Source organism: Chenopodium album, chromosome 10 (genome assembly GCF_948465745.1).
Source record: "Chenopodium album chromosome 10, dcCheAlbu1.1, whole genome shotgun sequence".
Lineage (NCBI taxonomy): Eukaryota > Viridiplantae > Streptophyta > Magnoliopsida > Caryophyllales > Amaranthaceae > Chenopodium > Chenopodium album.
The window spans coordinates 4465519-4480450 of NC_137843.1; the positions used below are offsets into that span (position 1 = coordinate 4465519).

The following is a 14932-nucleotide window of genomic DNA, read 5'->3' on the forward strand; positions in this document are numbered from 1 at the left end:
GTCTATACTAGCAGAGCGGCTGTGTCCACTGGACAGCTGTAAGCATGCTCCACTTAAGACCCAGAATACAAAGACAATGGAAAACATAAAGGATAATGAACGAAAAATAGTCAATTATAACCTCATATTGTAGAACCTTAGATGGCACGGAACCATTAGATTCTTCAGTAACTATACAGTCCTCCATATTCTTTGATATAGCAGCCGTTTCGTTGAGACACTGAGGCAGATTGAATAATTTATGTGGAAGAAGAGGTGAGTTGTTCTTGGCTGATATTGCATCAAAAACACACTCTCTCAGCATCCAACTGACTTGAAATAGAGCAATTTGCACACTAGCATACTCACCATCTATCTGCAAGCAGTGACCATAACCACATCACCTCGAGATTAGCTAGTCGAGCAAACAAAAAGATACCCTAAAAAAACTAACAGAAGACAGCAGAAAGCACGTAAGCAAGCAGGAATAAGTAGCTCAACTTAAAAAAGCACAATCGATAGCATAGGTAAACAGTTTTAGAAAGCATTGCTAGATGACCATAAGATCAAAAGTTTGGGGTATAAATGGTTAAACAATCGCATCTTCACATGAAAGACTAGCCACAAGGGCCTTACAGAACAAGAGAGTAGCTCTCCAGACTTAGAAGGACATACTACTAACAAGGCACCTACTAGTAGACAAAGAAATACCTAGCATTCCCTTGGAATATGACTGAGTGGTATTCACAGTCTCACTTCCCAAAAAAATGTGAGGTTTCCATGGGATCTATAAAAGGCCTGGTTTTTTTTTGATGCACTCCGTATAAATATTTCAGGTATGCAAATCCATACCCATCACATTGGAGTTGATTAGGAATGGGGCATGTAAAGTTTACAAGCAAACAAACTAGTAGAACATGACAGACATTTTAGCATTCTTACATCTTAGCAGTTAGCAATGAAATCATAATGACCAAACAAATTATATTAGCTGAACCATGCAATAGACATCTGAAATTTTTTTTATAAAAAATAATTATAGTCCAGAGAAGTGTAATCACCCTTCTAAGATCACCTGTATAATTTTATCGTCGGCAGAAGCACCAGCATGTGTGTAATTCTGTTCCAAAATTTGCAATGTAGCACCAGTTGCTTTCGGTATACAAGAAGTGATTGAATCCCCTAAAACATTTAGGTGACCAGATTGGCTGGGATGGATCAGAAGTCTGGCAGATACATTCTCCCCTGATGACATTAATCCATTAAATACACGAACAAGAGCATTTTGTGCAGAGGAATGTTTTGATTTCCTGTTCTATAAGTGAGGAAACGAAGAAAGTATCAGTGAGAAATACAGATGAAACAGCAGTTCTCAGTCACCTTCTCCTCTAATTCTAAACCATTAAAATTCAGAAAATAAATCCTTCAAATTAACACTTTGGACATCCTCCAAGGCTCCAACATATAGCCTATATAGGAAGAGATACATGTCAACCAATAACCTGATAGCCTACACTATCCCGTATACTCGCCATCTTTTCTCTTGGCGAAGGAAAAATGAACTTAATTTGCATTGACTACTGCAGAAATACTATATTGGTGCATACATGCATGTGCTAGCGTTCAGAATTGCGGGAGTAAATGTGTGAGCTTGAATCAGATGGATTAAAAAATTAGCTTGTATTTGCAGGTGATTATGTATTAAATGAGACTTGCGAGAGAGAGTGTACATGGATGAGAATATAGGATTCATTTCATGATTTATGCTGCACAAACATGTGTAGTGTGGTCACCAACTCAACATACAATGGATTGATCAAATTAAAGTTCTTAGGCATTAATTTTCTCAATGTCACTCAATCAAGATCAAATAATTAGCAAGATCAAACTAGGAATGACTTCATGTTATATGGACAACAAATCAAAGGCCACAAAATACTTAACAAGTCAAGAGGGTTTAAAACATGATTTAAAATTTTAGAAATCTCAATTCATGGTATGTAAATTCCTCCAAAAAGGAAGAAAGCAAAAAGTCACACCTCATAAGCAGAAATAGTGATGACACGCTCAACTCTGTTATCATCAGGAGCAGAAAGCAGTATAGAAGCCCCAGTTTCCTCCTCGAGAGCTTTCACTCTTCTCCCTTTGAAGCCTATCACAGCACCAGCTGCCCCCCATGTACAAAGTAATTTGAAAACCACTTCTGCTACATCTCTTTCATTCACTGCAGGTGCTCCATTAGCTTCTGTGATTTGGAAAGTCCTCTGTTGAATATATCTCGAAACAGCTAACAGAGCTTTCTTTACAGCTAGGCTACCACCACTAATCTACAGTGAAGAAAAATCACAGGTGATACAATCTGGTTATAAATATTCATCTCCTCTATAACTGTCACATTTCCCAACTCAACTAGCTAAGGATTCATCATATTTCATATAAAATTAAGTGCCCTTCACAAAAATTTAAGTCGGAGACTCATAATCTATAACTTGTCAAAAATCGACCCGACCCAACCCAAACCAAATATTGTGGTTTTGGATAATATTATGTGACCCACAACATGATCTTATTTGAAACCAAATAACCTGTTGGTAGACTCAAGAATCAACATATTTATTGTTTAAGAAAAGCAAAGAAGATTGTTAGGGTTTTTCGACACAAAATACCTTTAGTTATTAGACAGTTACTATTGTAAAGTTTAACATGGTCTTGGTCAGACTTCCACTGTTGTTGGATTTGGCTATAAATTAGTACTCCAAATGGTTAGTAATTTGCTATTTGACAAGGAGAAATTCCAAGTTTACCTCATGAAAGCTACAAATCAAGTGGCATATTTGGTTAGAATGGTTGTTGACTATATTTATGATAATTGATTGTATACTTACAGTAGAATTTGCAAGAAAATGTAATTACACATCAAGAATGTGGCCCCAAATTTCCTATTTGTCTATATTGTACGTAATACGAATTATGAAACTGGCATGCATTCCAACCAAATGTTCACAAATATGCCCAGTTATGGCCTGTTCTGTTCACCTTAATTTATGTTCTGTTTTGTTCAGTTTAGCTCCAATTACTTCAGTTCCTAATTTCCTTCTCACGTAAATAATTCATTTCAGCTCTATTCAGTTCAGCCCCAATCAGTTCAGTTGTTTTCAGTAAATTAGAACAGGCCCTTAATTTAACTCTTTTTGTTAACCCAAATAGGTCTTACTCATGTATACACACAACACACTCAAATAATCATGTATTTCATAGTTATATACAAAAGACATTCTAAAATCCCCCTAATTAGTCGAGTCGAACCCGAATTCAAAATCATTCTGCCATGAACCAGCATTGTTCAGCCCGAACTCGAAAAGTATCATCAAGAAAATGACCCGAACTCAAACATCTCCCTCCAAACACAAATTTACAAAAATTGCAGAATCATGATCAATCCCAAACAGTTTATTATTCAAAAAACGTCAAAATTGCTATAAATTATTACAATTCAAAGAGAAAAACTCTAAATTACCTCAATCAATTCATCATTAAAACCAGCACAAGGTAGAATCAACTCATTAGGCGGAAAAATGGAGATTTTCACACCATTCTCCTTGGCCGTCTTCTCAATCCTTTTCCCTCCAGCACCCATTACAGCTCCAACCAACCCAGGTCCCACCAGTAACTGACACGTCACCTTCCCACCATCAACCTCCGGTAGACCCACCTCCAGCATCCGGTCAAAAACCCTAATCAAACCCTCTTAAGCCGCCGAAACCGGCACCTCCAAGTTAGCAACCCGCACCTTCCGATTAACGGTACTTCCCCCAATAACATGGATGAGTCGCTCTTTACAGGACGATGAAACGACGTCGTCGAAGCGGATTTTGGCGGAGGTTTCTCGTTCGAGGTTCTTGATGATACCACCGGCGTGACCGATGACGCCGCCGGAGACACGTGTAGGGCATAGTAGCCGGAATTCGATGTTTTCCGGCGAAATTGTGGGTTTGTAGAAGTGAGTAGGTTTAGAATTTTTGGTGTTGGACATTACAGAAATTTGTCAGAATAATTCTAAGGGATTTGATTATAATGTTATGAACTACGGAGTATGAAGGTGGAGGGAGTGAGAACTGAGGAGAGAGAGAGAGCGCGCGTTTTAATGCCTCTTTGTTTAAATACGAGGACGGTAGATGACAATTATACCCCTCGAGTATTGTGATACCAAAATTTGGTTTGGGGACATTGTGGAATTCAAGGAAAGTGAGAGGAAGGGTCCGATGATACTTTGCCCCCTTTTTGCGAATGATAGTCTTTTTTAGAAATAGAAACGAGTAAAAGTTTCTATATTTGATTCTAGGTAATGTCATTTTCGAATTTTCTTCCCTATTTAGATCATTTGTTACTTTAACGGCAGATAATAGTCTTTTTTCAAAATACAGTAGAAATGAGTAAAAGTTTTTATATTTGATTCCTTGGTAATGTCATTTTCGAATAATAACGATTTTAAGGAATTAAATCGTGTTAGTTACATTTTATACGTCTAAAGCCATTTTAATTTCCTTATTTGAGAATTTCTATTAAGTTCTCGTAGTTATAGAAAAATGGAATTCCTATCGCTTGACTAGTTGACTATACAGCTTGTTTAATAAAGGGAAGGGATTGAAAATAACTTTGTTATTTTAGATAGATGGGGATAATAGTGGGGATATGGATTAAAAAAAACACACACACACACTATCCCTCCAAAATTATAATAAGGAATTAAGGATGTGGTACAGCTGGTACATGTGTAAAAGTTTTAAAGTTTTAGAGATATGAGAAAAAATTCAATATCTGAAAATATGTGGGTGAATTATTTTCCACATATTATTAAGTGAATATATCTTGTATAAATACTTTTTTTTAATGAATAATAATCATGCCAAATTATTAACTTTCTATTCTAAATTTCACATTTTATATCCTTAATGGAAAAGAAGGAAGAGGAGAGAGGATAAAGATAAGAATAAGTAAGGACAGTTAAGTAATTTTCTTTACTTATCCTAATCAAATTCTAATCAAATAAAACAAGAGGAAACTCCATTTTTGATCTTATCTCACATTCTCGCCTACAATTTCTCTATCATTATCTCAATTTTTTTTATGATCCTTAATGATATTCCTCGTACCTAATGTTCCATTAAGAAAAATCATATCAAAATGATGAAAGACTAGTCCTTAAATTTAATTTCAAAAAATCCTAAAATTGAATTTAGCCCGTTAAAATTTTGACTTATTTGGTGTTTCTAAGAGGATATTTGTCATCAATATTATACACTTATAATCTAATCTAATATATATAAATAAAGTAGACATTTTTTTAGAACATTCGGTGCGCCACATAAGAAATATTCTATCCGTCCCCGAAACTTCGATCATTTTGGCCTAATTTTAGTCCCAAAATGATCGACTCATTTGCATTAAAATATCCACCAATTTACAACAATATTTGTGCAAAATTAGCTTTCAATTTATTTTATTTCATGTATTTTTTAAATACTTTCTCTCTCTACTTTTTTACAAACTCCATGTAAATTTATCTTTCCAAAATGATTTTATTTATTTTTATTTGATTTTCTTAATAACCGCAAAATCAACCCAAAAGGGTTGAAGTTTTGGGGACGGAGAAAAAAAATTTGTATTTTATTTTTGAATTAAAAAATTATATCGCCAATAAAAGTAACGAATTAGATTTGATATATTTAAATTTTAATGCCACGTAAATTATAATCCACGAATTAAATTATTTTAATGAAAAAAAATAAAGTAAAAATATTGAAAAAGATAAATTTATTAAATCAATACTACCAGTATAAGAAATCCAAAAAAATATAAGAAAAGATAAATTTCAAAAAAGATATATATATATTTTTTATCAATTTCGCAATAGTTTTTCATTTATTCGTAAATATATTGATTTATTTTATATATGTACAGATTTAATTTATATCAATTTTATTTTTGCTAATATTTTTGGTGAATCTATCGAAATAAAAGATATGGTATACAAAAAACAACCAATAATGATTTAGGATTTAAATTATTAAAAATTTATCTATTCATATTAAAGATTTTAAATTTAATAAATTCAATTACAATGAATAAAAAAATTAAAATTAAAATTTGGTAATTTTGTCAGAAATTATTAAATACAATAAATCAAATAATTAAAACTACACCACACAGGCTTTCATCTAGTAATATATATATATATATATATATATATATATATATATATATATATATATATATATATATATATATATATATATATATATATATATATATATATATATATATATATATATATATATAGTTTTACGAAATTTGTTAATTCATGAATAAGTTTTACGTAATTTATTCTAAAAGGTTCTAATTTATCCTTTTTTTTAAAAATAATGATTAAGAATTTTACTTGAAGATTACAAATATATACCGATTGATGAAATCTCTTTCGTTGCCTCAATTTGTCGTTGCTACATATATTTGGAGAATATACCTGAGTAACTTTTATTTTTGTAACTATAATTTAATTTGTTTTGTTGAAAAAATTGTAGGGAGAGATTTGTGGTTAATGAAGTATACTATGTCAATTCCCGTTTTTCTTCGAGTCCAGATTTGTTTCGTGGAGACATTCATCTAGTTCACGATTACATGCCTTTTGATTTGATGCACACTGTTGTGTATCCCCTCTGTTCCTATTCATTACCCGAGATTATACAGCAGATTATTTTCCCCCTAACCAATGAGAAGTGGTAAGAATTGTGTATTTTAGTGGTGAAATGATGATTTCAGAAGTTAGGTGAGCACTATTTTAGTGGACATTTTATGTCGATTTGGTGCCTGCGTACTAGAAAAATGTTGGTAGAACATGCCTTTTGAGTTATGTGTGGTGAGTTGGAGGATTTGAAAGCTCTTCAGAATTGTTTAAAGCTTTAATGCATTGTTAGACCTTTAACTTTGTGAGGTTTTTCTTTTTGCTCATTGCCCAGGGAAAAAACACATGGGAATAGTTAGGTGGCTCATCTTCCCTAAACAACATATCTAATTTTCTAAAGTGGTATAGTTTTTTAAAATTAGATGTTTATTGAATTCTTCCTCGATTTCAAAATAAATGCAACGAAGGAATACATGTTCAAATCAGGACAGAGTTCGTATTATTTTTTCAAGTTTATCTTTTTATACTAAGGTTTCAAATAGCAAGAGTTTCAAATATGAATTTTTCACTGGATTAGTGGATTATGATTTTAAGAAATAAACTTGTTTTATATATTCTTTAGTAGGAGTAATTATAGTCCATCTTTTTCTTGTCATTGGAATGCTAGAAGACTAGATGTATGAGGAGGTTTCGGTAATATTAGATTAGAGGGATGAGGTGGAGTGCAACATTTCTTGTAGGGTGTCTGAATAACAGGATATTGGGGTGAATAGCTCTCTTAAAGTACAACTTGTTCAGTTCAAGACAGCTCCCCTTCCTCTTACAATGTACTTATCTTTTATGGCAGTATCTTCCATTCTACTTAGACAGTGGTGAATGTATTACGTTTCCTTACCCCTCTTTCTCAACGCCTTCTCCTCCACTTTTTTCCTTAAAAGCCTTAGGTGAAATTTTTGTTGCAGAATGATACTTTTATCTGTAGTGGTTGTAAGACATGATATTGGACTTCATCTATTGCCTGCTGGGTTTTTTATCCCTCCTGGCTGCAAAAGGAAGTTCGTTACGGGTTTAAGGTTCTTGACATCCTACTATGCTTGTGCTGTTATTGCATTTTTTCTGGGTCAGGTCAGGCTCTCTCTATATGAACACATCTTTTGCTCGATCTCCTTAAAGAATGTTGCCTTTATTTGGTAAAGCTCTTCTTACATATGCCAAACTGAGGCTTGGAGCCATAAAGGAGAGGTAGATGCACAAGGAGTTGGGCTATATAATGTTGGACATCCTCTTTAATTTTGTTTGGATCATACTTGATCTATCTCATCAAATTCACCATTCCTTTTTTTAGAAAGTCCAATGAACTATCCTTTCTTAATTTGTTACTTCCTCTGTTAGTGGATTAGATAGATGTTAGTGGATTTTGGTTGTTGCTGGTTTGTTTTCATGAATGTGTTGGTTGATGATGTACAGGTTACTATGGATGTAGCTTATGCTTGAGTGTGTTGTGATAATGTGATGGATGATGCCTAGAAGTTGATACACTAGGAGTCTTCTTTGATCATCTGATAACTCCCTTCCCTCTTTTCTAACCAAGTCTTTTGCCCAATTGTCATCAGATGTGAGTTGGGATGAAGCCACAACAACATCTTCCATGAACTGGTCATCAAAGTCAGACAACCCATCGTTTGAGTCTTGGTCCATTTTTGGCAGATTTTGGGACAAAGATGAAGAACAAAGCTGCAGAACTAACTTCTCAGTGATCTAGGATTACTGTTTTTTTAATTTTTTGTTTTTTTTTTGGGGATTTTCTGGGTCTGTTGTTAATCTAAAACTAGGCCAACTCATTGTACTGTGTTCATGGAACTGTAAATTTTTCAAACTAGTTTTATAAATTGTGAGGTAATTAAGAGATAAATATTTGTCCATTATTATACATGTACTTAACAGCTACAATTAGCCGATTAGGTATTTCAAAAAAAAAAAAAAAAAAAAAAAAAAAAACCAATATAGAAAAGTCAGGCTCCTCAGCATTCAAGATATTGACCCTGAATTGGCTCGTCACTCATTATGGTTTGAGTCCTGTTATAGAGGGCAAGAAGGCCACTAACTATTCTACTGTTTCTTTTGGATTGAGTGATGAATTCAGAAAACCGGGATCAAAATATTAAAGGACTGCAAAGATAGGTCAATAGATAGAAGTCGTCTTTGGGCCTATGCTCAAGGATGAAGCTGGTTAGATTCACAGAGAAGAATTGTAGTGACCAAAGACGCTCATATTTGCACCGCCGTCATGTTGTTAAGTTGGAAGTGCATAACAGACCAAGACATGATGGCTAGATATGTCTACTCTTTCAAGATATGTCTACTCTTTCAGAATGCAGCTCAGTTGTTGCTGTCACATGTATATGTACTTAAACAACCGTAATTTGTTCTACTCTTAGTATATATGAACTACATACGACAGTATAAAACTAGATAAGCTATAAAAGTAACAGAGATGTCAAACAACAATACCCAGGACGTTGATTTTAGGTTCCCAGATTCTTAATTCCTTATCATACAAATGTAGAACTGCAGATAAACTTTCTATATAGTAATTCGTATATATCTACGAGATGTTACATGCATACTCATCTAAACAGGTGTCACTTGATAGAAAAACCAAAGAAATTCAGTGGCAAAGCATATCCACAAAGTTGTGATCTCCCATTGCTTCAGTAATATCTGTTATTTGCCCCTCTTTTTTCTCAAAGTATCGCAGGAGCCATGGATAATAGGAAGGAGCTTCACATAGTAGTGTTCCCATGGCTAGCATTTGGCCACATGATACCATTCCTAGAGCTCTCAAAGCACTTGGCTACAAAGGGACATCGCATATCTTATGTGTCTGCTCCACGAAATCTTGAGCGCCTCTCTCCAAATATCCCCCAGAAATTGGTTCCCTTTATTGAGCTAGTCCCTCTTCCACTACCAAGAGTTGAAAAGCTACCCCAAAATGCTCAAGCAACCTCAGACATGCCCTTTGATGATGTCGAGTTACTCAAGAAAGCCTATGACGGTCTAAGTGAACCGATGGCTAGGTTTCTAGAAGCTGCTTCTCCAATTGATTGGATCATCTATGACTTCCCAAGCTATTGGCTGCCTCCAATTGCTGATAGACTGGGTGTCCGCAAAGTTTTCCTGTCTTTAATGAATGGCTGGAGCTCAGCAGCTTTTGGTCCATCGTCAAGTATGTTAAAAAATGGCGCTGGAACATGGAGTAACCCTCAAAGCCTGACTAGTCCACTCAAGTGGATTCCATTCAACAACAAAGTTGTCTACCGGTTTCATGAAGCAAAGAAGTGCATCAGTGCCACACAAAAAAATGCTTCTGGTGTTTCAGATATGTTCCGCAGTGGATCTTCAGTGTGTGACTGTGATGTCTTTGCTATACGTAGCTGCAGAGAGCTTGAAAATGAATATTTGCAACTTCTAGAAAAGCTTCACAGAAAGCCAGTGATTCCTGTAGGCTTGTTGCCAATCTCAGAGGAAGAGGGTAAAAGGGAAAATGATGATACCTGGCAATCAATAAAGGGTTGGCTGAACTCACACACAAATGATTCAGTGGTTTATGTAGCCCTAGGCAGCGAGTTTTCTCCCAGTCAAAACGAAATCATCGAGTTGGCACTTGGATTGGAGCTGTCGAGGCTGCCCTTCTTTTGGGCACTTCGGAAACAAGCATATAAACCACTGGAGCTTCCGGATGGGTTTGAAGAACGAACAAGAGATCAGGGTTTGGTTTGGACAAATTGGGCACCTCAAAGCCAAATATTGGCACATGACTCGGTGGGGGCTTTCTTGACACATTGTGGCTGGAGTTCTATAATAGAGGGACTTCAGTTTGGAAGACCACTAGTTATGCTACCATTTGTCTTGGACAAAGGATTAAACGCAAGAGTTATGGAAGAGAAAAAAGTTGGCATAGAAATACCAAGGAACAATGACGATGGATCATTCACTAAAAATTCAGTAGCACAATCACTGAAGATGGTATTTGGGGACATACTTGGTAAGATCTACAGAGCTGAGGCAAAAAAATTGAGCAGAATGGTTTCGGATAAAAGCTTGCAGCAACATTATACGAAGAATTTCGAGAAGTACCTTAACAACAACAGATCCATACCTGAGACCTAGTGTAATCCTTGAGTAAGCAGATGATATCTATGTTTATAACCTAGTCAAAAGCAACTATTTATTTATCTTTTTTTTTTTTTTTTTTTTTTTTTTGAGATCCTTCGTCTTTTCTTTAGGTGCCACTTGAGGATGTTTGTGTCCTTGTAGCATGTTCCATGCAATAATTGCATCCTCCAAATTGGTCAGCAATTACCAATTGTCAATTTGCTAGGACAAAATTCAGGATCCATCGTATCCCCTTCTTCACTGACACAGAGCAAGAAACAGAATAACTGATTAGGTAGTGTTCAACCACTTCAGCTAACTAGGTTCAAACAACTATCTCATTGTTTTAGAGGTGCTATGTTAATTACAAATATCAACCAACAAATCAAATTTCACGGTGCAGAAGTCAGCTAATTCAATAAATAAGTAGCCAAAAATCTAGTGCACAAGCTAGTAAGTGTCATTCAACCAAGCTCCAATAAGGCTAACATCATCCCAAATTTTCAATATCGAGATAATCTCATGAGATTTCATAGCATGTAATTGTATTTAGATAGTGTAATATGCTAATACCAAGTATATTCGTGGATTCCTGTGGTACAATGCAGAGAGATTCTCACCGTTTTTTAGCAGAAACAAGTCATCAATTATACATATAGGCTTATAGAGGCATCTAGGGTCAGTTAAAAACTGTGTTGTGGCAGGTTGGGGGTAGTGAACCGGTTATGAGAATAATTGTGCATAGAAAATTCATGTAGACGCATAGAATTGTGAAAGCTAACCCATCTATTTTGAAGGTGAAGTCAGCTTATTCTCATCCTGATTTTGCTTCAATGAGGAATCCCCACCCATCAATTCTTGGAAACCTTCTACCTTCACTGGTGGTGCCCTAACAGTCCCGATACTCATACTCCTGCATGAAAGAATCAAATTCAAAAAACTATCAAATTATTCCTGTAGAAAAGAATCCATCTCTACCCCTAGTATATCTTACGGCGATGGTATCTGCGGTATTTGCATGGAAGTTGGCTGCCTCATTTGATTGCCAGACGATCCCATGAACCTTTGAAAAACTTGCTGCTGCTGCTGCTGCCGCCACTGAATCTGTTGGGCTTGTCTATTCATTGCATTAAATGAATTATTCTCCAAAGGTAATTCAGGTGGGTTCTCCAGCTTCACCTCAACCATGGGACGATCTTTCTCCATGCTCATAATAGGACGTGGAGAAGACGCTGTCCGCCGTTGCAATCTCTCCAGGTGTTGTTGTTGCTGTAAGGTCAGATTCTGGGGATGAACCATCTGAGGCATTTGTGGATTTATTTGTCGGGGTATCTGCACAATTACCAATAGTTCAAATCCATGAGTTGGAAACGAAGTTTTCCCGACACTAATTAGTGCAATGCTGGTAGAGAAGAGCCAATGTATAGAGTCCTTCCTAAGCTTGAAGACCCATTTATTTGGAATTCTATAAAACTCGCAATATAAAGGTGATAAAATATCTGGTACATGGAATCCTGCACAAGTTAGTTTTCTTCAATGTTTTGGAAGAGAAATAATTTACCTTTTGCTAAAAATACTAAGTAGTTTAATATGATTACAGGATTTGGAGCTTTAATTTGACCACACAATCATCTTATAGAGATTTGTTCTACCCTAAAATCCTTTTCTTTTATGTGTGTGTGTGTGGGGTTTGGGGGGGGGGGGGGGAGGGGTGGTTCAAATTTAACTGTGATACTCATGAACAAGGTAAAACAGAATATTTCTTTGGTATCCATGTACTTGCCAATGGACACAACAAGGCATTTCCAAGCAATTAGCAGGCGTACCTCACAGAATACAAATGTAAACAAGCATACCTGTTGGGGGAGCTGAAGTGTATTCTGCTGTGGCGATGGAAGCTGAGACTGCATGCCCTGTACTTGCTGTGGAGTTTGCTGTGCAACGTTCCTAGTATCCTTCACATATTCGGCCAAACTGCCAAGGTTGCTGCAGGATAAAAGGCAAATAGCATTTACATGTATACCAATATGCAGAGGTCATGCGAAAGAGCAGAAAATAATCTGTACAGGAAAATTCATAAAAGCAAGATATGTTTGGATAATGACACGAAAGCACAACCATCTATCAGCAATCAACAAAATGAGATAGAGAATGGATCCTGAAAGACAGTGCCAGGAGGTATTCTCAAGTCCAGGAAAAGGAGAGAGAGAGAGCTAACAAGAATCCTATTTAAAACATGTACAATATATTTTCTGCACAATATTTCCCATGCTCACCTATTTCCTGTTACGTGGAGGAACATTTTAAGCAGTTCCATTGCTGAACACTGCTTTTTGTAACTATCAGCAAGGACTTTCAATATGCTACCTAATTTAGAAATATGGCAGCTGAGAAACTGGGATAAGACCCGAACCGGAATTTCAGAGGCACCTTCAAATCCCGCCTTTGTTAAAACACCGGCAACCGCCCTCTTAGATATTTGCATTGCTTGTTCATGACCCAACTGTCTTCTGCTGCCATCCGACCGAACTTTTGTACGGGCTTGACCAGACCCCTGTTCTAGATACTCAGGCCTGATACCAAGCCTTTCAAGCATAATAGAACTCTTGGTTGTCACTTGAGGCAATTTATCAAGAACACCATAAAATTCCACTTTCTGCTTATCATCACTTGATGTACTAGGTGCAACTGCACTATCTGGTACGCAATTCATCGTAAACATTGTTTCTGGAAAGAAATAAGTGCTGTCACTACCAGACTTATCTTCATCCAAAATTGCATTAGGTTGCATACTATTCTCAGAATTTCCAAATCCTCTGCTTTCATCCTCCTTGAACACTATTCTCCTCCTCTTATGCCTTTCCGTAATTTTCAGGTAATTCGACATTTCACTTGGATTACGTCTCTCAAGTTCTTGATTCGGAAATGATAGAGTGTATGGCTTGCTCATCCTGTAATTCTCAATAAATTGATGATACCATGTGTCCGGAAAATCTTCCTGTCTGAATCTCTGGGGTTGAACCTACATAGATCACAGTAAAGAGTGCTTACATACGTCAACAACAGAGTGATCACCCCTATTAAACTGATCATTGTAAGCTCAACTTGAATTGCTTCATAAAAAATGTATGGCATGCTACAAAACTAAAAAGCTTAGGAATGGAGGACTTTAAAAATTCTACGCATGTGTTACCGCGATTCGCAAGAACAAAACAAGAGATAGATGCAAACCTATTCCCCTAAAAGGAAATTAGCAGCCACATAGAAAGATGCAAACTTTTACCCCTAAAAGGAAATTAGCAGCCACATTTATATAATCCCAACAAAACCCCCAAATCATATCGCATATACACATGAATTTATTAAAATCAATATAAACCCTAGTCAATTCATACAAACAATTCAGAGAATTATCAGCATTATCACTCGAAACCCTAAACATATACAAATTCACTGAAACTATTGGCTTTTCATCACAATCAAAACCCAGTTCAGCTGATCAACAATTCCAATTCGAGAAATCAATCTGAACAAATAATACAAACCTTAGAATCTCGCTGAGGAACACCATCCTCCAGGGTGAAATAAACATCATCAGCATGCAATTGCAAATCTTCCATAAATTAAAAACAAAAATCAACTCCAATCCAATCAAACAAATTAGGTCAAAATTGGGGGAATTAAATTAAATTAACTAAGAACTTACAATTGGGATTGAGAAGAGAAACAAGAGAAGACGAAGAAGAAGAAGAAGGGAGAGAAACATTGGAAGGAAGGAAGAGAGAGAAAGCGGCTTTATCAAAGAGAAGAGCGCGAACACGAAGCTGAAGTTGGATGTGAGACCTAGACTTTGACTTAGAGTCGTGGGAAGCCATGAAAGCATCCCAAGAAGAAGGAGAAGAGAGAAAGTGGACGAAAGTTGAGTAGAGAGAATCGCCAAGCCATGTCCGCCATATCCCAGAGCTTTCAAGCTTTCTAGCTAGATCGTAGCCTTTTCCATCGTCGCCCAGAATTGACATTCTCTCTCTTCTTTCTTGGTTCTTCTCTGTGTCTTCTGATTTAGTTATTGTTCACTGGTTACAAAGACTGCAGTCAATGGAGAGTGGAGAACATCAG

At 36.0% G+C, this 14932-nt stretch overlaps 2 protein-coding genes and 1 pseudogene across 2 annotated transcripts; 1 reads left to right on the plus strand and 2 right to left on the minus strand.

Annotated features, from left to right (window-relative positions):
* Positions 1–7: 7 nt before the first annotated feature.
* Positions 8–3988, minus strand: LOC145562976 (KH domain-containing protein HEN4-like). Its single transcript, XM_081623389.1, has 4 exons — positions 3497–3988; positions 2019–2306; positions 1055–1294; positions 8–355 (listed from the first exon to the last, which is right to left on the minus strand). Exons 1-4 carry the CDS (start codon positions 3698–3700, stop codon positions 8–10), a joined length of 1080 nt encoding a protein of 359 aa, XP_081479515.1. The 5' UTR covers positions 3701–3988.
* A 5436-nt stretch (positions 3989–9424) lies between these two features.
* Positions 9425–10831, plus strand: LOC145562003 (putative UDP-rhamnose:rhamnosyltransferase 1 pseudogene; annotated as a pseudogene).
* Positions 10832–10892: 61 nt separating this feature from the next.
* LOC145562001 (uncharacterized) lies at positions 10893–14932 on the minus strand. Its single transcript, XM_081622147.1, has 7 exons — positions 14523–14932; positions 14362–14429; positions 13093–13838; positions 12673–12802; positions 11811–12148; positions 11599–11729; positions 10893–11077 (listed from the first exon to the last, which is right to left on the minus strand). The coding sequence occupies exons 1-6, from the start codon at positions 14833–14835 to the stop codon at positions 11603–11605; spliced, it is 1722 nt and encodes a 573-aa protein (XP_081478273.1). The 5' UTR covers positions 14836–14932; the 3' UTR covers positions 10893–11077; positions 11599–11602.

Coding starts and splice junctions, on each gene's coding strand:
- LOC145562976 (XM_081623389.1), bottom strand. CDS start 3,700: ATGCTGGAGGTGGGTCTACCGGAGGTTGATGGTGGGAAGGTGACGTGT. Junction 2,307..3,496: donor TTAATGATGAATTGATTGAG/GTAATTTAGAGT, acceptor TCTTCACTGTAG/ATTAGTGGTGGTAGCCTAGC. Junction 356..1,054: donor CCGACGATAAAATTATACAG/GTGATCTTAGAA, acceptor CACTGCTTGCAG/ATAGATGGTGAGTATGCTAG.
- LOC145562001 (XM_081622147.1), bottom strand. CDS start 14,835: ATGTCAATTCTGGGCGACGATGGAAAAGGCTACGATCTAGCTAGAAAG. Junction 14,430..14,522: donor TTCTCTTCTCAATCCCAATT/GTAAGTTCTTAG, acceptor AATTTATGGAAG/ATTTGCAATTGCATGCTGAT. Junction 12,803..13,092: donor CTCCACGTAACAGGAAATAG/GTGAGCATGGGA, acceptor TTTATCCTGCAG/CAACCTTGGCAGTTTGGCCG.